Here is a 23,048-nt window from a genome sequence, read left to right on the forward strand (position 1 = left end):
ACATCTTTAAGTGGAATTTTTAAGGATCCCTTGGTTGGGGTTTTTATTATATGGGGAAGGAATGTAATAAACTTCTTTGCACTTTTATCTTAGATTGTTAAACAAGGTCTCACAGCTAATTCATTACTGGACAGAGGCATGCAGCTTACAGGATCAACATCTAAGTAAGTTGAACACAGCCTGACATTATTAGCATATTTTCCAAGTGTAGGATTTTCTTCTTACTCTTCTGAAATATTTTGGCTCCCACTAGCCCTTTCAAAATTTGATGTACAGTGGTAGTTTTCAGTACCAGATCTATTTCAGAATGAATCATTCTATTATGAAATATTTGGGTTTGGTCAAACAGAAAATACACGGTGCAAGCATTAAATTATTTCACTTGTACGTTTTCAAGATTATGAATGGTGATTTCATTTAGTTGAATTTGGAGGTGCCAATGGCAAGTGTCCATATCATTGCCAGAAGATGAACTTGAATCTAGGGAGAGCATTACCCTGGGATTGTATTTTTGTACTTTCTAAGATATACGGTAGAAGAAACTTGCCACTATGTGGATTTTGTTATGAATTAAAATGATGCCAGAACACTTCTGTATTTGTTTTTACAAAGCCTGATCACTGATATGTGTTTGACTTGTTTAGCACACCTTACACTCCTTTGGATAAAAAGTCTGCAGAGAATACAGATGATGAAACCATAACAGAGGAATGGACGTTGGATCACCCAGTCTTCCAGACACGGACAACAGCAATCGTGGAAGTAAAAGGAACTGTAGATGTAGTTCTGACTCCTCTTGTAGCAGAGGCACTGGATAGGTAATTTTATTTTGATGGCACTAAAAATTGTCTAAAACCACTGCTGTTCTGTTCAGCAAAGGCTTAGGAAAAGGATTGAATAACATGGCTGACGGAACAGCAGGGCCTGGTGCTCAGCAGATGTAATTCTGCATTTCCTATGAGGTGGCTGGAAGAATGGCAAATGCCCTTTATGTGTGTCAGTGGATGTTTTTTCCTCTGTAATGTTACTTACATGTGGCTGATGGAGTGCCATGTGAAACTGGGAGTTTCAGTGGTCTCTTGTGGCTGTTTTCCCCTTGCAGGTACATCGAGGCCATGGTGCACTGCGCCAGCTCAAGGCACCCGGCAGCAATCGTGGATGACCTGCACTGCAAAGTCCTGAGGGATGCTGTGCAGAACAGCAAGACCAGCTTCTCAGAAAATGTGAGGAACGAACAACGGAAATCCACATGGATTTGAAAGAATGCTCTTTTCTGTATCTGACATAGAAAATGTTTTAGCTGAATTTAGTGTTTCGAGATAGAATAGCTAAAGGCTGTATTGATTTGGAATGCGTATTTACATGCATTTTCATAATCAACTATGACATATTGTCTTTCACTGTCCAGAAGGCTTCTACAGGATTGAAGTTTTTCTGGTTTGGATGGTCTAGAGTAATTTACATGAGATCAAATCACACATTCTGGTCTTTGAAATTACTATAGCTGGTGATTCTCAAGTATTACATTTGTCTCAGTGAGATGTTATTTATTATTTTATAGTAGCAAGGGAGAGCTGTGAAAGTGCCTGAGGGTTTTCTGTAGTTCATCTGAGACCTTAAAAAATTAATTTAACTTAAAAAGAATTGTATGGTAGTTCTACAGAATTATGTGTCCTTTCTGTCCAAGGTAATGATCGTGTTTATATTTTATGATTTCTTAGACTTCACAGTGTAGTGGACACTAATAATTTGCTTTGTATTAAGTTGTTTAATATAACTTACATGTGTTGCTTTACATAACGTACATGTGTAGAACTTCCAGCTGAAGTCTGGCGAGTTACTGCAGAATGGCACTGCTGCCCTATGGTTTTAGACCTACTGTACCTCTAAATGCTGCAGCCCTTGTTCTGGAAATTGTGGAAAATTGCCTAAAATAAAGTCAGAATCTCTTTCTGCTTCAATGCTAATAAAATATCCTGTTACTCCTGAGCTCAGCAACTCTTGATTTTTTTGCTAATAAATTATTTTTCTCCCCTCTTCAAGTTGTCTTCGAAGCAAGACATCAGAGGAACAAAAATAGATGCCACCACAACAGGAACAACAAACCAGGGACCAGCACAGACCAGTCTCTCACTTAAACAAGATAATGTGACAATTAAAGGTCTTCAGGCCAATGTTACAGTTCCAAAGGTAACAACTTTTTTTAGCTTATCTGTAGAAAAGTGCATCACAGAATCACCCTTATTTTGCTCCCCAAAAGCTGAATTGAAGCTGTGCATTGGTGCTTGAGAACTAAAGTTTTGAATTTTGGAGCTGCTCAATTTTGTGATGGTAGACATGCAGTAGTTGAATATCAACCACCATAGGGTAACTGGCTGCCAAATGTTCTAGGTGTGAATGTTTTAGGTTTTTTTTACTGAAAGTACAAGACAAGGTTGTATCAGCAACTAGTGATTAATGTAACATGCTTTTCTAAATGTCTTTACTCGTTGATGGAATTTTATGCACAGGTGAACCTGTGTTTGCTACAAGCATCTGTGGATGAATCCCCAGGAGTTTCTTCCAGCAAAACTGTGACTCATGTTTCCTTAGTAGCTTTGTGTTTTGATAGAATTGCCACTCAAGTTCGTATGAACAGGTAAGAATAGCACATGTCACTATTTGTCATAAACTTCAGACATATTTCATTTGATTGTTTTTGTTTATCTTGAGATTTGCTTAATTGTTTTTTCTTCCCTGATATTGAAAAGGGGTATAGTTGAGGAGGCTTCCAACAATGCAGAAACTGGGAGGAATTCTGTCACGTTTGATCGTTACATCCAAACCAGCAAAATGCAGCCCCAGTCTTCTGGGTCGCTGAGATCCAATTCTGGAGCAGAAAAAGGAAAAGAAATTGCTGCTAAACTGAACATCCATCGTGTTCATGGACAGCTTAGGGGTCTTGATACAACAGGTATTAAACAATATTAAAATGTGGAAATGTCAGTTTTGATAGAAGCAAGTAGTTAGAGTTGGTCTTGATCTTGTAGTTTGGTTGTAGGTTTGTTATCAACGTGGATAAAAAGCTACTTGCACCCAGAGCTTTTGCAGATACTTGAAAAAGAAGTTCAGGATGAATTATTATTCCAGGTGCTAAATTTAAACTTAGGTGAACTAAAAGCTGTCAAGACAAACTTGTAAGCCGTTTATGTGGCAGATGTGTTGTCCTGTAAATATTTCCTGAACAGCTAGAATTTGAGGCCTGATCTCCCTTTCTCCCAGCTGATTTCTTTTCAGCTATCATTTTTTGTGACCTTTTGCAGGGAATGAATTACACTTATTTGCTTTCCTACTACTTTCTAACACTTTCAATAATGTGCTTGTTGTACCAGCAATTTCAGTGTGACAACCTGTAGATTTTTAACTATAATGACTCTAAAGCTGAAAACTAGTTCTACCCAGTTGACTTCCTTGTTGCTTGTGTTAAGAAAATGCCTTCAAGAAGCTATGAGTTAAATTTTGCTATAACTCCTGATTGTGGAAAAACTAACCAGGAAAAAATGACCAAAAGTAGAGGCAGTTTTTATTAAACTGTTTCAATTTTGATGGCATCTATACCAGTTTTTACTCTGTTACATAAGGAGCATGAGTCTTTAGACATTAGGGAGTAAAACCAGGATGATTAAAAAAAATACACAATAAATAAACAACAGAAAATCCCACTGCTGTGCAAAGATGAGTGAGCAAATGAAATTGGAGGACAGCAAAAACAGAGAACACTGACATGGTTGCCTCCCTTTTTACTTAGTTATGCATAGAATCTTAGCAGTGGTGCCCTGTGTCAGGTATGCTACAGACACTCAAGAGCGCCAGTTTTGGAGTTCTGACCAAGAAAAGTCATCATCTTTTATTTAAAAGGTTTGAGAAGAGCCTTTCTAAGCATCTTGGTGTTTCATGTTTACTTCAAAATGGATGCAGTTACAAATTGGAGTCAGAGAGTAAGGATTAGAAGGGACATAAAGTGACTCAGTGTAGTTCTTTTCCTGAAATATTTGACATTTAGGTATAAAATTATTTAAAATATTGTTCAGTCCTAGGGGTTTTTTCAAATTTAGAATGTCAAATTTAACATTCAAATTTAAAAATTATCCTGCCCACACACTAGGAGCAAGGCTGTTTTCCCTCTTTTTGAGCTTCTTTTTTTAGCTTGTGCTTCAAGTTTAAACTTCTTCTTTCTTTTTTTTTGCCCCCCATCCTGTTTGAGGAATACTAAAGGGGTAACTCCCCCAAAACACTGTAAACTTCAGAGAGCTTCTGGAAGATGTAAAGCTTTTTCCATTTTGGAACAAAGTAGTGAATATGTTTATTTTCACAGATATTGGAACTTGTGCAATAACAGCCATTCCTTTTGGGAAATCAAAAGTTCTTTTTACTTTGGAAGAGTTGGATGAGTTCACTTTCGTGGATGAAACAGATCAACAAGCTGTTCCAGATGTAGCTCGAATTGGTCCTAGTCAAGAGAAGTGGGGTTGGATAATGTTTGAGTGTGGAATTGAAAATTTAACTATAAAAGGTAAAGCTCTTAAAGGCTTTATATTATTTTGTTTTATGAGATTACTGACAATTCTGTTGTTAGATTGTCTGGCATAGCAATTATTTGATTGAATCTAGGTGATACTGAATAGTACATGTCTGTGGTAAATAAATTTCATAGGTTATGCAACAAAGACATTTTTAGTTTTAAGTACCACTAATAATAGTGTATGAAATAATTTCGTATAAATTGGTTTCATCAGTTTCTGAACATAAGGTTGAAATTGATGCTTTCACTGATTGCTCAAATCCTCACCTTTCTATAGGAAGTGCATTATAGACCCAGAGCTTCACTCTGCGAGGGGAAAGCTAGCTACAAAAAGTAAAGAAACCCCACAGTATATGTCTGTTTTCTATCATCCAAGTTACTTTTTTTTTTAGAGAATAATATTTAAAAAGTCTTTATGTGAGTACTCTTCATCTACTTGTGGTAAACCATCAGAAGCTCAAGTTGTTGAATAAAATGGTAATGCATCTTGTTTAACCAAAATCACGTGTATTTCTCTGCTTAAGTACAGATCTTTTCTATGGGTAATAACTTACAGCTATTTATGTGTTGCCAACCTTTACAGTCTGGGTATTTTTACAGGGGGAAGACAGTCTGGGGCAGTGTTGTATAACACATTTGGAGTCATGGGTAAATCAAGAGACACAGAGAGAGGTGGATTGCTTGCATCAAACAACTCTTCAGATTCCCCCACTGGTAGTGGCTACAACACTGATGTGTCTGAAGATAACCTCCCTTGTGACAGAATAAGTCCCTCTTCAGATATTAATGGAAATTCAGTTTCAGATGAGCAGGTATGTTCAGACTGGGTAGAAATAATTGGTCACTCATCCTGTTTGCTTAGATACTAAACTTCCAGTTCTGTGCAAGGTCCCTTGGGAGGATTAGTGTATCGTTATGTATTTGGGACGGCAGAAATAATGATATGACTCCAAATCTTATTGGAGGGCGTATAGCAAAGTTTCTTAAAAAGCACACCCTTTTTATACGCTGTTCCAGTACAACTGGACATGCTTGGTCATTCAAGCCAACCCCTCTTTGTAAACACTTTTGCAAGTAAACAAGTTGGAAAAACAGCAGGTGCAAGGATTAGAAATTGTTTGGAATGTCTTCTCACAGGTCCCCCTGAGCAAATGCCTGGGAAAGTCCATCTGACTTTCTCTTCTGACCAGGCTTTCAGCATCCACAATTCCCCCTTTTTGTTTTAAGGTGGAAGGCAGCATTTGGAATCTCCTATAGGGCCCTTGCAGGAAGGAGAACAAACATGGCACAAGAAGTCCCTTTAGTAAGTTGGTTACTAGATAGAACCTCAATCAGACACTGACTTAAAATGACTCAAGGGGATTCTTTTGAATTTGTCACAATCACATCCATGCGCCAGTATCAAATCTTGCTCTTCATTTCTTGCAAGGAGTCAGTTACTAATTCTAATACAGTAAACAAACATTGTTAGTCTGCTGGAAGAACTGGCAGTCTAACTTGTCAACATTCCCTAGTCTAGAAACAAAGAAAAGGATAGAATACTCATCAACAATTGAAAGAAAGTTGCATCATTGACCTCTTTCAGAAGTGAACAATCCAAACCTTTGGTTATGTCTGCTACATAAACAGAATCAGTGACCAAATTCAGGGGTACTTGAGGAAATTGCTGGAATGCCATGGCAACAGCCCTCAGTTCAACCAACTGGGTCGAGTCTGACTCGTGTCCTTTTAGTTGATTTTGCCAACTGCAATAAATAATGACTGGGCAAGTGATAAGCAATATGCCCTGAAAGTTTTGCAGCGCATTTGGCAAAGGAGTGCTGTTTGCTGTTAACAAAGTTCCATTCAAAGTCTTCCTCCTGTATTGGAAGAATAATATTTGCAGGATCAGCTGCCATTAATTGCAAACACCGTTAACGGCATATGATTATCAAATGAGCAATCAGTTCAAAGAAAATGGGTGCTGGTTTGTTGTTTTTTGTTGTTGTTGATGGAGCAAAGAGACCCATTCCAAGATGTGCAAGGATTGGACCATTGTTCACTCAATTGGCCAATGACATCTGTAGGATGTAAATTTGGATTACAAAGTTACATGTCTAATACTGTCTACATCTACTAATACCACTTAAAGCTACAAATCAGTGGCTTACTTAGCCACTAATAACTAAATTCATTCAGTATGATTAGAGCTTGAACTACAAACACCTCAGGTGCTAAAAGGAATGCAGAAATAATAGAACTAGATTCCCAAAGATCTGCATGATCCCAGTCACCACAAATTAAAATCATACCCCTTGGTAACTGCAAAGGCACACCACAGGCACGTGAGATATTACATGAGGTAAAATTACACTCTTTTTGGAGAATTAAGATAAATGACTCTTGCTTTAAAGTCCAAATAATTGAAACTCAGGAAAAGGTCTGTCATCTAAAGATGTTGATCCTTGACGTCACTGGATGTCTTCTTGAATCCTGAAACAAGGAATAACTGAAGAAAATTTGTAGGAACACAATACTGTGATGTTGATATAGGGCTTTTGTTGTCAAATTGTCTCTATAATTTCCAGACACATGATTATGTCTTGGCAGTCACTCTTCTAATCTTGTTCTGGCCACAAAGGCTATACAATGATTTTTCTTTTTCACTGAGCCTCATTCTTCAGAGGTGATCGGTGTCTGCTTTGAACCTGCTGATGATAAAACACAGGCATGTCTTCTCCTTAAGTTAATAAATTAACTGGACTTTACTGTTTTTAGTCAATCAAAATTTAGATTTGATAACTCTTTCTCAAATTTCTAATATAAATATTGCATTATTCAAATTTATCTGTTTTCTATAAATTCCCCTTATTTTTTATTTTTTTAAATAGAACATATGTCTATATGAAAAAACATCAAGGCAAAATAATACATACAGCAAACAAAAACTTATAGTAATCAGAAATTATTCAGATAATAAACAGAGTCAATAGCAAATGTGAAATTAAATAATTATCAAACACTAAACACTGTACCATCAGCCCAGAATCTGCAACAGCTGAAAATTGTAAATCAATGAGGAATTGGACAATCATCTCTGGATAATGATCTCCAAGTTCATTTTAAAAACAGATTCAGTTGCCCTACTTATAGAATCAAATTGCCAAGTCAACATAGCTCGTATGTAATTTTTGATGCAAAGCATCTGGGCTTGTTGGCAAATTCCATCCAGGAAGAGCTAAGGCCTGGCCACTGCCTGAGCTGTAACTGGAAGAGAACCCTCTACACATATTTTAAAACAAGGTTCTTAAGAATGTTAGCGTGAAAGACTAATTGAACCATCTCATAATTAATTCCCTCTGCAATTTCCCCAGGACAAGGATGCTTTGAACACAAAAAACTGCTGCAGTACTTCTGTAACAAAAGCAGCTAGAAAATGAAGAAAGGATCCTAGAACAACATGTGTCTTGTAAATAATTACACAAAAAATGGCAAAGTACACGAAAAGCTAGCTATAACACAATAATAGGAACTTACCAACAATATGTATTATCATATCAGTAAACTCACACTCTGTAATCAATATACCACTAATAACTATCTTAGAGACCTGAGACAACTTATCTAAGCAGTCATGTACTTATGACCTTAAAGTGAAACACAGGAAAATACTGAAATAACTTATAACCAGTAACAGTTATGATATAGAATTATTACTAGTTCTTTCGTGTTATCTGCAAAAGTGCAGGTAGCTGCACATTCTTGCATCTACAAACGGTATTTAAAGCTTAAAATAATTCCAAATGAAACAGCACTTAATACAGATAAAACTTAAGCATGTTTTATCAGAACGTAAAACAGCTGTCTTGAGAGGAGGAGGGGCGGCACGGGCACAGGGGAAAAGCCGAGCTAAACTGCTGTCCCCTTTCCCCGTGCAGCCGCTCGCCCGCTGCCTCTCTCAAGCGGAGCCGGCTGATGGCCGCCCCTTGCCGCTCCTGCTGGGGGCAGCGGTGGGCTCTGCATGCCCAGCCCGCCGCGGCGCTCTTTGTTAACACCGAGCCTGTGTTAACAAACACGGGGGGGATGGGGAGCTGAGCAACTCGAGCTGCCGTTCCCCTTGGTACCCCTGCAGCCGTTCTCAGCTGCTGCTGCTTCTGCTTCTGCCAGGCGGGACCGCCTCTCTTAAGCGGAGAGCCCAGGAGCTGCTGGCTGCACCCGGCTCTCCGTGCCTGGGTTGGCCACCCCGCCCTTCGCCACCATCGCAGTGGCGGCACTTCCACCTGCGGCACTGCAGGGTGGGGGGCGGTGAGCACGGGGAGAGACAGAGAAACACTCCAGCCGCCGCCGGAGTGCCCGGGGCACCATAGGAAAAACAACACAGTCTGCCGTGCAGCTCTCACGGCCAGGGGCAGTGGTGGAACCCGCGCGGACCTGCTCGGCCACAGCCCTCTCAGGGCTGTAGCATCTCCGTCTCCCCTCACCCCTAAACACCTGCGGAGGGAAAAAACAGAGAAAACACAGCTAACAAGCCCTAAAAATCACGCGCAACCAACATTAAAACAGATACAGCAAAAGTTAAAAGGTATAAGACACTCATAAGGTGAAACCCCAGCATCTGCAGCCCTCTTGGGCTGGTGGCACCTCTGCTGCTACCCAGGCTGTCAGTACACCCCGCCCCAAGAGGTTGAATGAAACTGCAGCGACATGAAGTTGGATCTCAGTTTCTCCTTCCTCTGCGTTTCTGATCATCACAGACCATGGGCTTACAAAGGTCTCCATTGTGTGTCCCAACCCCACGGTGACCGGTCCTACCGGGGCCAAAGGCCATGCAGGAGGCCACACAGAGAAGGATATGTCTGTAACATTAGTGCCTGAGTTGATCAGACTGTCAAGCTGGATCTGAGGCGGGCTGGCTCTGGACACGCTCAGGGTACGCATCATCTGTGGTTGCTGATGAAGCAGAGACCCTTTCACAGCCATTTGCAATGCAGAGAAAGGAGGAGGGGGAGCTGAGGGAGGCAAAGGGAGCTCTCTGCAGCAGAGGATCTTCCACGGCCTCTCGCAGTGCAGAGAAATTCCAACTGCCAGTGAACAAAGCCTTCACAGAAGGCATGATCAGTCCTCTCTAGAGGCTGGTTCCCCAGTTTGGGAACCTGTCCCAACAGCCTGCAAAGCAGAGGTTTATCCTGGAAATAAACTCAAGCTACATTGGGTATTGCCCCAAATCAGCTCTCTGGCCAATTCCACTATCCCATGGTCAGAAAGACCAGACCGCATGGGGAAAATATTCTGTATCTCTCAAGGGGAGGCGGAGGGAGACTTCGGTTCTTCAGTCTTGGCTGCAATGAACGTCAGGGTCACCACATATCGTTATTGTATTTGGGACAGCAGAAATAACGATATGACCAAATATCTTCTTGGAGATATTTGGATACTTGGATATAGCAACGTTTCTTAAAAAGCACACCCATTTTATACACTGTTCCGGTACAACTGGACATGCTTGGTCATTCAAACTAACACCTCTCCGTAAACATTTTTGCAAGTAAACAAGTTGGAAAAACAGCAGATGCAAAGATTAGAAATTGTTTGGAATGTCTTCTCACAGGTCCCCCTGAGTAAATGCCTGAGAAAGTCTATCTGACTTTCTCTTCTGACCAGGCTTTCAGCATCTGCATTGGTCGACAGCATGAGTTTATTTTTCTTTGCCTAAATACCTATAAAAAAAGAATTTATGAGCATGTATGGTATGTTAGTGCCTTCCAGTGTAATAGTTTTGGAGGACAATTTCCTTTCTAACTTCATGATTCCTTGTTTTTGAAGGATGAAGGTGTTGAATCGGATGATCTGAAAAAGGATATCCCCTTGATGCCTCCGCCCCCTGACTCCTGCAGCATGAAGCTGACAATCAAAGAAATTTGGTTTAGTTTTGCAGCTCCCACCAATGTGCGGTCCCCAGCCCATATATATTCAAGGTATAATTTTACCTGATGTAAAAGAGAGAAAATGGTAGTCCTGCTTTGTTAAATTGCATTTGTATTTGGTAGGTTCTGAATGGAATTTCAATAATTTTTGAAGTTTCTTTGGAAATGATAATTTTGAGTTTGTATATATCACAGTAAGACTTGCTTCAGTTTTTTGGTGTTGTAATTTCTATAGAAGTGCTGCTAGAAAATTCTTAAAAGAAGAAAAAAGGAAGAGTAAAAAGCCCAAATGAAACAAAAAGCCCTCACTAGCAACTTCTGGTGAGATGGAGATGTATGAGGGAGAAAGGCTGGGGAAGGTGTTTGTTTTGAGTAGGTGAGATGCTAGTGAAGAGAACAGCTCAGTGCTTTTGGTATTCAACCTGATATCATCCATGATCTGACTGCCATTGCACTGTAAAGTTCAAGATGTGTCTTTCTAAGATAGTTTTTCAACTTGTGTATGGATAATAAGAAATATTTCATTCTGTCAGTATAGAGCCATAAGTTAGAAAATACTCTACTGGTACTCTTGCCTGAGCTCTTTAGCAAAAGTCATATATGATGTATAACACTTCATGTGGGATTCAGTTAATGATGAGGATTTCAAACTGTATGATTTTAGTAGGGAATACAAATGGAAAAAGGAAGGAATAGCAGTAGCAAAAGCAGGAAGAATCATGAGTGTGTGAGTGAGTAAAACAAAAATAGCCTCAGGTACTTATTGCCAGCTCTTATTTAATGGGCTGTAAGTCTGTGCTTATTTGCATCAATGTCCCACATATCTGACTGTTGTTCGTAACAGCATCAGAAAGTCCTGCTTGTTGCTGTTGCTGCCTGTGAACATCCCTTTCTCTTTATTTGTCACCACAGGCAGCTGAACCTCCTGAGCACTGCAACACCTGCAGTTGGTGCTTGGCTTGTTCCCATTGATCAAGTGAAGTCGTCATTAAATAAACTGGAAACGGAAGGAACCCTGCGAATCTGTGCTGTTATGGGATGCATTATGACAGAAGCTCTAGAGGTAAATGACCTTTATAAAATCCATGATCATATCAGAACAGGACATTGTGATAGGTAATATACAGTTTTTGGAATTGTGGATGTTTTCGCTGGCAAATTTAGAGCATCTCCTGTGAGCCTTTGGAATTGGTCACAAGAATTCATGAAAAGCTGTGCTTTTTGTACACAGTCTAAATTTCAGAGCTGTTACTGGGGATGAAATCTCATGCTTCTTACAGCAGTATATCTCCAGGTAAAATAAGAGTAAGAATGACTGTCGTGCCTGGTATATTTTATGAAGTATTTTTGTTTGCTGTTGGTTTGATTGGCACCATCTAGTGGGAAGATTTTGACGTGATACCCACGCTGAGATCCTGTCTTGCATAGTGAGATGAATGACCTAAGTGTCATGCTAATTTTTGACTCTGCTCAAAAATTATCCTTTGCAGCAGTCTCTTCCTACCTCCCTTCATGTTTCTTCTTCCTACCCTCTATCTAGCATTAAACTAAATTAGAAAAAGTGCCTGTTTTGCCTTTAACTAGGAATAAGCTGTTCCTTTGAAAATCTCAGCTGGCTTTGCATATATGTCTATTAGTCTAGAAGTAACTTTATAAGGTCTGCGGTTTGAATCCAGGCTTTTCTTTTATTGCTTCATATGAATAAATATGCATCCAGAATGATTTTTCACATGCAGTATTTAAAATAAGGTGGGTACCTATGAGGCAAATTTTTGTTGCAAAAGATTGAAATGGGCATAGAAGTTTGTTGTCTCACAGATGAAATCTTGTCATTGATGCTCTTTTCACAAGTATGTTTATATCTTGAAAATTTTTTTATGTTAATCTAGAATAAAAGTGTGCACTTCCCTCTGAGAAGCAAGTACAACAGGCTTACCAAAGTGGCTCGTTTCTTGCAAGAAAATCCTTCTTGCTTACTGTGTAATATATTGCACCATTACCTTCATCAAGCAAATTACTCCATTATTGAGGATGCCACTATGGTGAGTTACCCACAAAAACTGGAAATATCTGTCCTTTAGTTTCAAATATACCAATTCTAATGTCTTAAATTTGGCAGCAGTTTGAGGAAGATTAACAAAGAAGAAAATATAAGCCAAACTCATATGCATCTTTAAAGTGATACAAAGATACTGTTTCTTTCATTTCATTTTCTTTGACATCTGCTATTTTTGTTATGACCTGTAAATATGCATAATGTTTATCAAACTATTTTATTAGTAAATACATGAGATCATAAAATAAAAAGGCATGCATTTAAAACGGTATATGGCTTTTTTTTCAGATTTTGTTCCCTCTCTATTATGCTTCAATGACCTTTTTATAAGATTTCATTTTTCATAGTTTTAAAATTGAGTAAGTCTCAATTACTGAGGCAAGCGCATGAACTGCTTAGTTTATTCCAAATTCTCTCCTTGGAACTAGTTTTCATGTCTTCTAGAAACACTGGGGTAATGCAGACAGTTTAAGGAAGGAAGGAACTAGAAATGTATTGACTTTAGGGTTTAAGAATCAAATACTTTTCTTGATGGCTTTAGAATGTAAATGTCTAGATTGCAGTGGGATACAGTTATTTGAACAAACATCAGGCATAACGGAGGAGTGTTTAGTCCTGATTTTGTATCATTTTCATAATCCAATTCCACAGCTGTCAGATTTAAACACTTTGGTTTTCAGTGTATTCAGCCGAGAGCCAGTGATCAGGAATAGCACAGCTTGTGGCACAAATAGCACAGTTTGATTTGTGGTCAAAATACCAAGTTTTTGGTTTTTTTAGGACAATTCAGTGATATAATCAAAACAATCCCTATATTTGGCCTTAAATTTATGTTCCTAAAATACTGCTTATGAACAATGGAAAAAACAATCTTTTTAATCTCAGTTCCATTTGTACAGAGTTGCTATGAATCTTAGCCCATAGTTCAGAGCCTGATAATTACTCAAGTACTTTTAGCTTCATATTTAATAAACCTACTTCCTGTTGTTTATTTTTGGCCCCTTGGGCTAGATCCTCAGGTCATGTAGATAAATGTATTTACCATGTTCAATGAAGCTGTAATTTTTATCTGTCAGGTCCTTGGCTTCTTGCTTGATGTGTTGTGCTGCCAGCCTGTTTGTCATAAGCCTCTTAAGCACAGAGATTTAAGAGAGCTTTGACTTTTTCTCCCCTCCAGTTTACTTGAAAATGCTGTGATATGAATTTTTAATATTTTTTTTATTTAAAGAGTGATGGCCTTCCTGCCTTAGTGACCCTAAAAAAAGGTCTGGTTGCCTTAGCAAGGCAGTGGATGAAGTTCATTGTGGTCACCCCAGCCTTTAAAGGAGTCAGCTTGCACAGACCAACCCAGCCAATGAAACTGCAACCAAATGCCTGCCACGAGCACGAGGATGGCCTTGGACTAGACAATGGAGGGGGCCTTCAGAGTGACACAAGTGCTGATGGAGCAGAGTTTGAATTTGATGCCGGTATTTTCATGTTATTGTCTCCATAAAAATCCATACGGACAAGCAGCTCCTCTCAGACATTTGTATCTTCTCTAGTTCTAATGCTTGACACATAGTCTCCTTTTGTAGAATTATCAAGCTTCTTTTTTATATCGCCTTCATTCTGAAGCTGCTGCTAACAGTGATAATTATAGTACTACAATAATTAGTGCTTGTTCAAGGAAAAAGAAAACAGGAAACATCTCTTTCTTCACATCTTTTGTCTTGTTTTTTCCTGCACAAAAGAAATCAACTTAATTATTTGCCACCTTTCAGTTGAAAGCCAGACAGCAGTTAGCAGCTTTAAGAGAGCAAACTCAAAGATGTTTGTGTGAGAAACTTGTATGTAATTGTACAGTATTATGGAAATTTTTGCCTCCTTCTCTCACATACCTGTTTTGATTAAGCAGAAACAACTTGGATTATTAAACAAAACCCAGCAGATCCCTGTCTGAGGTGTTCTTACTTGTCTGCAAATCAGACAGCACCATGTAGATGTGTGTCAGCACTTAGAAGTTCATGACTGCTTGTAGATAAATGTGCCTGATAATAGATAATCTTGGCTCTCCAAATATATCTAAATGAGGAAAACTGTTTGCTTGGGTGCAGCTACTGTGAGCGAGCACACGATGCTTCTGGAAGGAACAGCCAATCGCCCTCCCCCTGCCAGTGCCTCCTCTGGGCCTGTCACTGGTGCTGAGATCATGAGGAAGTTGTCCAAGACTCACACTCACAGTGATTCTGTGCTGAAAATAAAGGTGAGTGCACAGGGCTGGGTGCCAGGGCAAAGGGGTTTGTAGCTGGCGTGTTCAGGAGCAGTTCTGCAGCTGCAGATGAATAAATGCATGCAAAAAGTAACTATAGCACATGGAAGGTCTGCTCCTGACCTTACAAAAGGGATGCTCTAGCAGTTGGTCTATATTCTACATCTATTCTTTGTTGTTTTTCTTGCCAGTTACTTCATATGCCTCATTTAAGGCTGTGCCCTAATCTTTATAGCCTTTGATCTTTTATTTATGGCAGCAGAAACAAGGATTTAACTATCATGATACAAAATGGAAGACTGGCAAAGCTCTCCAGTAACTTGTAGTAAAATTACTGTGTTCCAACCTTATATTCAGACCAAATGTTGCTTTGTTTTTGCAACTTTTGCATTAGTACTTCACTAATTTCTTTATTTTCTGCTCACAGGGCATCCATCCATATCATTCCTTGAGTTACACCAGTGGAGATACAGCTACGGATTCACCAGTGCACGTTGGCCGCTCTGGAATGGGAGTCAGGGAAAGTCCAAGGAAAGAAAGTCTGCTCAGCTATCTCACTGGGAGCTTTCCTAGCCTGCACAATCTTTTGGAAGGGACTCCTCAAAGAAGTTCAACTGCAGTTAAAAGTAGTTCTTTAACAAGAACAGGTATGATGTAGCATAAAAAACTATGATGTAGCATAAACAGGTGTGATGTAGCATAAATTTTGAGTATTTTTGAATAAATAAGGAAATAACCATTTTGTATTTGTTTTTTCTTGATCTTGTAAGTAGCTCAAAAAGAGAGCTGAAACTAATATTTCAGTAACTTAGTTTGCATATGATGAATTGCAGATTTTTAGTAATTATTTTTTAACAAATATTTTAGAAGTTTGGAAACATTGAAGTGTTTATGCTCTGTATTATTTTTCAGTGTATTGTTACCAGTTTTTTCTTTATATGTAAATTACATACTGTATATTATACTGTATTTTCTCTAAACCTCTCTCCTTTGCTGTCAGGGACTGAAATATTGTTCAGAAAAAAAGGTATTTTGGTTTCTTATTGACACCTTTCCTCTGATTAATGGTAGAGATGAGCAAATGCAAAGCCATGTGTAGCACAACTTCCATTAGTGCCACGTATAACTTCTGTGGTAGCACCTGTAGTGCTGTTTGACTGACAATTTAGTGGAATAAACCTTGATAATTAGGCTTATTTTTATAGTAAATAGGTGTTATCAGTGGAATCGTGCTGTGTTCCTTGTTTTTGCTGACTTGGATGCAAGAAACGCTGAAGTTTTCTGCTTTATCTGCACAGGAAATACCGTGGCCACAGACATGTTGTCTGAGCACCCTTTGCTGTCTGAGCCCTCCTCTGTGAGTTTCTATAACTGGATGTCCAATGCTGTGGGCAACAGGGGAAGTGTTGTACAGGAAAGTCCGGCCACCAAGTCTGGGCACAACAGCCTTCCAACAGGTATTGCTAATTTGTAGCTGAGTTCCAGATGGTTCTGGGTTGGTTGTGCCTGTGTTTGCCACATTCTGAGTGAAAGCAGTTGAGAGAATGATTTATGTTCAACAGAACTTAATTGGTTCAAAGTATTACTTGTGGGACTTCCCAGGAACCTGGAAAATGAAAAGGCAGGATTTAAGCAAAACTTGTTTTCTTTTGCCTGACTCTGCCTCCAAAAGTATAGCTTTTTCTTTCATTTGGAACTGTCAGTGTAGCTGCCAAAACCACGTGTAGCTGCCAAAAGTTAAGCCATAAAATCATCTTCTGTTGTCAAGTTCCTTGGTTTTGTTGGCTACTTTTGATCTAATTTGCATATACTTATTTTGTGATTTGTGCATTGGAATCCTTGCTCTTTCTCACTTCAGTTTTGAGCCTAACGTAAACACGTATTTTGAGAGTAACTTAGGAATGGGTTAACTGGTGTAAGAGAATGAAGAAAAAAGTATTTCTGAAAGTCTTAGGTGTATTAAAGAACCAGATGTGTAACAATTTATTGCAGCTCATTTATTTTTCTTGTTGGCCTGTCATCGTTCCGACTTTTCAATGTGTCTTAATTTTCTTTTTCACTAACACTATACTTGAATCTTTTTTCTGTTAACACTCCCTCAACAGTGCTATATTAATCTTAGGCAGTAAGAAGTTGTTTTAATGTGTTTTTAATATTGAACCAATAGTTTTATCCTACAAACATCATCATTCTGTACATAGTGATGAGCTCTTGTGGCTCCTTTGTAAACTGGAACTGTTTCTCTGCAGGAAGACTCTTTCTAAATTTGAATTGGACAATCTCTACCTGTTCCGGCAATATCAGGCTCTTTCTTTATCCTGAATGCCACCTTTGTGAGGTTACAGACCTCACTGTGGCTTGTTTATCTATATAAATGATCTTGCTGAATTAATCTAGTCAGTGGTGGTAAGACTTGCTGTGGTGTTAGTGTTCCATGGGTATTTATTTTCCAGGTGTGGCACCCAATCTCCCTACTATCCCCTCTGCTTCAGACTTCAACACTGTTCTGTCCAGTGACCAGAACACCCTGGATGGCACCCACTCGCAGCACAGCACAAGCCAGGATGACATTGCAGGAGTAGAAGAGGGCAACCAGGGCTTTCCTGCTGTCCAGCTGGCAGATGCACAGGTAACTGGGGTTGCACATCACCAAATGATGAGCAAGTGTATGGAAATAATCAAGGTCTTCATAACTAAATGAAGTGGGTTTTGTTTTGTAGGTTGTTTTCAAACCTCTGCTAAGTTACACGGGCATTCAGTCGCAGGATGCAATGCCCCTGTGCTACAGGATGTACTTCGGAGAGTACCTCTCTTTCTCAGGAACTCTGGACTGCCTCAGAGCAGATATTGTTGATTCAGACACAGCAAAGGAAAGGAAAAGCAAGCGAGCCCGAAGGTATGATGGGAGATCTAAAAATATGTGTATTGGCTAAAGAACAGAAATTAGGTTTTTCATGTGGTGACAGATTTCCAAAGCACTTTCATAGGATAAGGAGCAGCCCTTTATTCTTATAATCTTTCATTTTGTGTTCCTGTTAAAATATTTTTTTTAATCTTACTGTGGAATGGTTTGGGAATTGTAATGGTTTGAATCTCAGATGCTTTTGAAAATTGGAGATTGGGGAAGGGGGGAGAGCTGGTGGGAATAATAGTGGAGGGGAATTTTAGTGGCTCTGAAATGGTGTTTAATAATTAATCCTGTAAATAATGATGTGACTTTTTGTGAAAATGCTGAATCTTCCCCAGACTGATTTTGCGCAAAGCTTTAGGATATAATGGAATGATTGCATGCCAAGCTAGGTTTCATAGAACTGGATGATTTCTATGTTAGTAGCACACAGTATGAAACCGTAGAAGTTCATTTTATTATATTTAGGACTGTAGTAAAAAGGTGATATCCTAAGGGAAATAAAAGGCTGAGTTCACTAAATTAGATGTAAACTGTATAAAAAATGTATTTGAGTCTCACTCTCATAAAAAGCAACATAGTAGTAACTTGTACCTTTCTTTTCCTTAGGCAAGGAGCAGTCAATCTTCCTCCTCTGGAATTCAAGCCAGCTTTGATGTTAGAGACTTTCAGCATTAGTGCTGTTGTGATGGAGAAATCCATGTGCACCCCTCACAACTCCACCAATGCCCTTTCCTTCCACGACTTGAACAAGCGCTACTACAACACCTTCCATTGCAATTTCACCATTTCCTGCCAGTCCATCAGCCAGCATGTGGACATGGCCCTGGTGCGCCTCATCCACCAGTTCAGCACCATGATTGATGACATCAAGGCCACACAGACAGACATCAAACTGAGCAGGTACACGGCTGGCTCGGCCTCCCCGACTCCCACCTTCAAAACCCGCAAGCACAGGGACTTCCGCTCCTCGGATTTCAGCCGCAGCTCCCGGGGCAGCCTCAATGGAGGCACCAGGGTGAACAACACCAAGAACAAGAGGACAAACAACGACAACAACAAGAAGGAGTCTCGCAACAAGAATTCCCTGGGGAGGTCGGAGCGAAGGACTTCCAAAGTGTCCAGGAAAGGCTCCAAAGATGTGGTTGACCACGTGACAATCCATATGGATGACTCTGACTCCATTACTGTGTCGGAACAGAGCGAGCCCTCTGCGGAGTGCTGGCAAAACATGTATAAGCTACTGAACTTCTATTCCCTTATTTCTGATCCGACTGGCATCTTAGAAAAGTCTTCCGAAACTTTTGGACCAACAGGTAAAGTGGTTCACGAACCCAAATAATTGCCTGTGTGTGCTTTTTGTTTAAATGGAACATTGTAAAGCTTGGTCGTGAGATGGTTTTTGAAAGTTGCCCACCACATCTGACTTGGGGCAAGAAGGATGGATGGGAGCTTGTAATTACTTTACCAAGATGATGTACAAAAGAAAAGCTTTACTTTTCTCACTAATTGCATAGTGTGGATTAAGTTTGTTCTCCTGTAGTGCTGTTTTGTGTTCAAGGGGGTACTGGAAATGCTGTTTATTATCATTCTGTGAAAATATGCAGGCATGTACATAAGCCATTTAAAGGGAGACAATTTCTGCCTTGAGAATGACAGGAAAAAAAATATTTAAACCTTGTTGTGAGAGCGGGAAAGGCGGAATACTGATTTTGGTGAAGTCCCACAAAAGTTACAGGTGTTTATGTCATAATTTCACCTAAAATCTTCAGATCTGGTGTGATTATTGCTATTTCCAATGTATTTCGGCACAGCAGAGTAAATCTGAGAGCTGACTTAGTATAATTCTTTTTGTTGCTGAACTTAAGTTGCTATAAATGTAAATGGAATGGTATAGTTGCTCTATAGCTATACTTTCCTATACTTTTAACTAAAGAATAAAATCTAAGGAAGTCTCAAATGTGAGCTTTTGTTAAACACATGCCAGTGTCTTTCAAGCACAGAATATCATATCCTCAGTTACAATATCTGCACAGAATGTATAACTTGCTCGTTTAAAACAGAATTACAAGAACCTTTTTCTGTGGGATGATCAAAAAATAAATGGGATGGTTGGAAACTGTCATTTTTCTGGTATAACAATAAAATCAGATCATTGCAAATACTTATAGAAGGTACATAAGAGCATATCTATGAATAATAATGAAACCACATTGCTCATGATTGTCTTCATTGTGTCCTGGATTTGGTTCAGTTGCAATGGTAGATGGAGTTAGCGAGGCTCAGGTAGTTTTTCTGAAGAGTTTTCTTGACATGAAAGATTCGTGACCCTTGGTTTGAAATATAAATATAAATGTGATATGCCAAGGATTTATTATAAATAAAGTCATAAATATCTGCTGGTGTTTCTGTAGGTGTTCGAAGCCCCACTGAGCCTGCCTGCAGGGTGGTGTTTGAGAACGAGCAGGACAACGGGCGGAAGCGCAGCCTGGTGACCTCGGAGCCACAGCACGTGACCCTCATCGTCTTTGGGATAGGCATGGTGAACAGAACCCACCTGGAGGCTGACATTGGAGGCCTCACCATGGAATCTGAGCTGAAAAGAATCCATGGCAGCTTCACCCTGAAAGAGAAAATGAAAGGTGAGATGAGCTAAAAGCATTCTCTGTAATTAAAATCCCTGGCAACTTTACATGTGCATGTGCAGAATGTGTGTATGTAATATAATAATATTCAACAAGTTCTTTTAAAAAACTGTTACTAGGATGCTGAAGGATTATAAAAGGATGCAAGATTTTCAGGAAATGCTGTGGAGGAAATTCTTTTAGAAGACAGTTACTCATTTTCAAAAGCTTTCTTCTTGTCACAATTTATAATTGGCGTCTTTTAATGTGACTGCTAAAGCTGCAGTTTTTCAGTTATTTTCCTCCTGCAATATTTTTAAAAGCAGTAAGCATACCTGAAGTATTGTACTGACTGAAATGCTGTTTAATATTTTTTTCCTAAAGATGTGCTACACCAAAAGATGACTGAGACATGTGCCACTGCTCACATAGGAGGTGTCAATATTGTCCTGCTGGAGGGAATTACCCCAAATATCCAGTAAGTAGGAAGCTCACAATTTAAAATCGTTCAAGTTCATAGAATGGTATGAGTTGTATTCTTTCTTTTATGCTTCTAACTGATTTTTGAAACCTGTAAGTTCAAACCACATGAGAGATTTTTAGGGAGTAGTTAATCTCCTGATGCTAATTATTCCTGTTTAAGAGCCATAGTGTCTCCTTCATAGATATATTTTTCAACTCTCATGATGCATCATTCTGTGTTCTCTCATGTTATTTTTACAGTCCTAATATCCCTTCTCAGCCTTTATATAATTGACTCAACCTAGCGGGGGAAGGGAAGAGAATAACTTCTTGCGCATGAACATCATGAATCACTTGCTCAGCATCCACATTATTCTGGCTTTTTTTATTTCTGCCAGGTTCACAGACTCAAAAAGGCCATGCATTATTTTAATTTGTTCCCAGCTGCATCTCCTTCTGTTTGAGTTGCAGAATGAGCTGAAACACAATTCCTTGTAGCACAAATTATCCTCACACAGTTGGGGTGTTAGCTGGGTAACCCTCAGTATGTGGACTGGTCTTAGAATATGACTCATGTAGAGAGGGGCTGAACAATGTCACTTGAGTTTCTCTCTCCTTTTAATTCCTGGGTAGCTTGGAGGGTGCCACATAGAAGTTAAAACATACAGAATTTTGTATTTCATCAGCTAAATTGCTTCCAGTAAGTTTCTTTCAGAGAGATAAATAAGAGTTCCAACCTGACAGTCATGAAGAGTTTCTGAAACTGATCGAAGCTCTTCATGTCTGTTTTACATATAGGGAGGGTACAGAAGGAAAGGGGGGAATAATAAATCTTAAAAATGACAAGAGCAAAGAACAAACATGAGCAAAACCAAAACCTTCAACTTGGTAATTTTGAAAATAAATGTCATATTGTGGGTTACAAGTAATTAACTGACTAATTTTGCATGAGTGTTTATTCTTTATTTGCTTTGTTTTTGTTTTTCTTGCTTTCTCTTCAATCTTCATCTGTAGACTGGAGGATTTTCCTACATCTCCTACAAGCACAGCCAAACAAGAGTTTCTGTATGTCATATTATTATGTTTAATAGTCTTGCAATTAACTCTGTGTTGTGTAGCTAATGGCTGCATTCTACTGTGTGTGATTGTGGAGGCAGATGTTGCTTGAATACATTTTGGTTTAACATCTAGTATTGCCTAGATAAGCTTTTTTTAATGAAGCTAAATATCTGCCTTAAAAAAGCCCTTGTCAATGTTAGCAATATAGTTTTAGGGGTTGCTATTGCACTGCACTCACTACTGTAATGTTAGAATGGTTTCACTGGCCCTGAAGTTCTTTAGATCTGCTTCTGTACTTATTTTTATGAGCTGAAATACTGTTGATAAATATAAGGGAACACAGAGGTGAGATTTGCTTTGAAGCTGCTGTGCTTGGAGTGATAGTTGTGGTGTCATCATGAACAGGGCCATTCCTTTTCCTCTTAATTTCCCTGTGTGCTGGTTTAGCTCCCAGGCATGCTGAAGATCTGTGTGTGTGGCTGTTGGTCTCCTCTCTCTCACAGTGTCTGTTTATTCAGTGTTGTGGTAATACAGGATTATCTTTAAAATGTCCTTCTAACTCTGGAAGGAGAGGTGATGGACTGTAAAACTGCAAGTGATGTAGGGAAAATATTGGGATTTGTGTTCCTTTTGGTCTGGTAGCAGCATTAAACCAGTGCATCACTGAGTTGTTGAATTTGCTGCCACATGATATGGTCAACAGAAGTATAAATGATTAAAAGGATTGGATAAATCAGTGTAGGATAGGTCTGGTGATGAGTCATGAACATGATACAGCCTCTGGCTTAGAAAGTGAATGCCTTATGGCTGGAATTAAGGGAAGGATCCCTTTACTCACTCCTCAGGTATCTGCTGCTGCCTGAGTTTTCAGCTGACTTGGTGCAGTAGTTCCTGTGTGTTATGGGCCTCCTGCTGACTTTTCCCCCCACACACTTTTTACAGCATTCACAAAAATCTGTTGAGTACTGGCCTTGTACTCAGTTCTATAGTGGGCCAAAGATGTTTTGTCACAAATTTGTCTGAAGAGTGATCATTTACGGTATTGATGTAAGAATATAGAATTCTTTCTGGAAGCATTACTGATATGTAACTCAAGTAACGATTAATGATTTTAATGAGATACAACCAGATGTGTTACAGTCATATCACTGTAGGTAAGCAAACTGCAGATCTTTAATAATAAGTGGCTAGCTTGACAGTTGTTCCACATTTCATTCTGTCATG

General features: G+C 39.2%; 1 protein-coding gene across 10 annotated transcripts in view; it reads left to right on the top strand.

The window, feature by feature from the left end:
• Positions 1 to 23,048, top strand: part of BLTP1 (bridge-like lipid transfer protein family member 1) — a 91,723-nt gene that overhangs the window by 40,885 nt on the left and 27,790 nt on the right. For 8 of the 10 annotated variants that reach the window (XM_063415423.1, XM_063415424.1, XM_063415429.1 and 5 more), the window contains exons 29-49: positions 94 to 164; positions 645 to 818; positions 1,103 to 1,223; positions 2,044 to 2,190; positions 2,511 to 2,638; positions 2,751 to 2,953; positions 4,355 to 4,552; positions 5,162 to 5,373; positions 10,364 to 10,515; positions 11,377 to 11,527; positions 12,354 to 12,506; positions 13,749 to 13,989; positions 14,617 to 14,765; positions 15,199 to 15,418; positions 16,070 to 16,228; positions 17,225 to 17,400; positions 17,492 to 17,667; positions 18,289 to 18,995; positions 20,094 to 20,321; positions 20,688 to 20,781; positions 21,780 to 21,830. In XM_063415423.1, coding sequence (XP_063271493.1) covers positions 94 to 164; positions 645 to 818; positions 1,103 to 1,223; positions 2,044 to 2,190; positions 2,511 to 2,638; positions 2,751 to 2,953; positions 4,355 to 4,552; positions 5,162 to 5,373; positions 10,364 to 10,515; positions 11,377 to 11,527; positions 12,354 to 12,506; positions 13,749 to 13,989; positions 14,617 to 14,765; positions 15,199 to 15,418; positions 16,070 to 16,228; positions 17,225 to 17,400; positions 17,492 to 17,667; positions 18,289 to 18,995; positions 20,094 to 20,321; positions 20,688 to 20,781; positions 21,780 to 21,830 — 3,911 coding nt within the window. The remainder of the gene's footprint in view (positions 1 to 93; positions 165 to 644; positions 819 to 1,102; positions 1,224 to 2,043; positions 2,191 to 2,510; positions 2,639 to 2,750; positions 2,954 to 4,354; positions 4,553 to 5,161; positions 5,374 to 10,363; positions 10,516 to 11,376; positions 11,528 to 12,353; positions 12,507 to 13,748; positions 13,990 to 14,616; positions 14,766 to 15,198; positions 15,419 to 16,069; positions 16,229 to 17,224; positions 17,401 to 17,491; positions 17,668 to 18,288; positions 18,996 to 20,093; positions 20,322 to 20,687; positions 20,782 to 21,779; positions 21,831 to 23,048) is intronic. The other 2 variants (XM_063415425.1, XM_063415427.1) reach the window with 2 other exon arrangements.

This window comes from Prinia subflava, chromosome 18 (genome assembly GCF_021018805.1).
Source record: "Prinia subflava isolate CZ2003 ecotype Zambia chromosome 18, Cam_Psub_1.2, whole genome shotgun sequence".
NCBI lineage: Eukaryota > Metazoa > Chordata > Aves > Passeriformes > Cisticolidae > Prinia > Prinia subflava.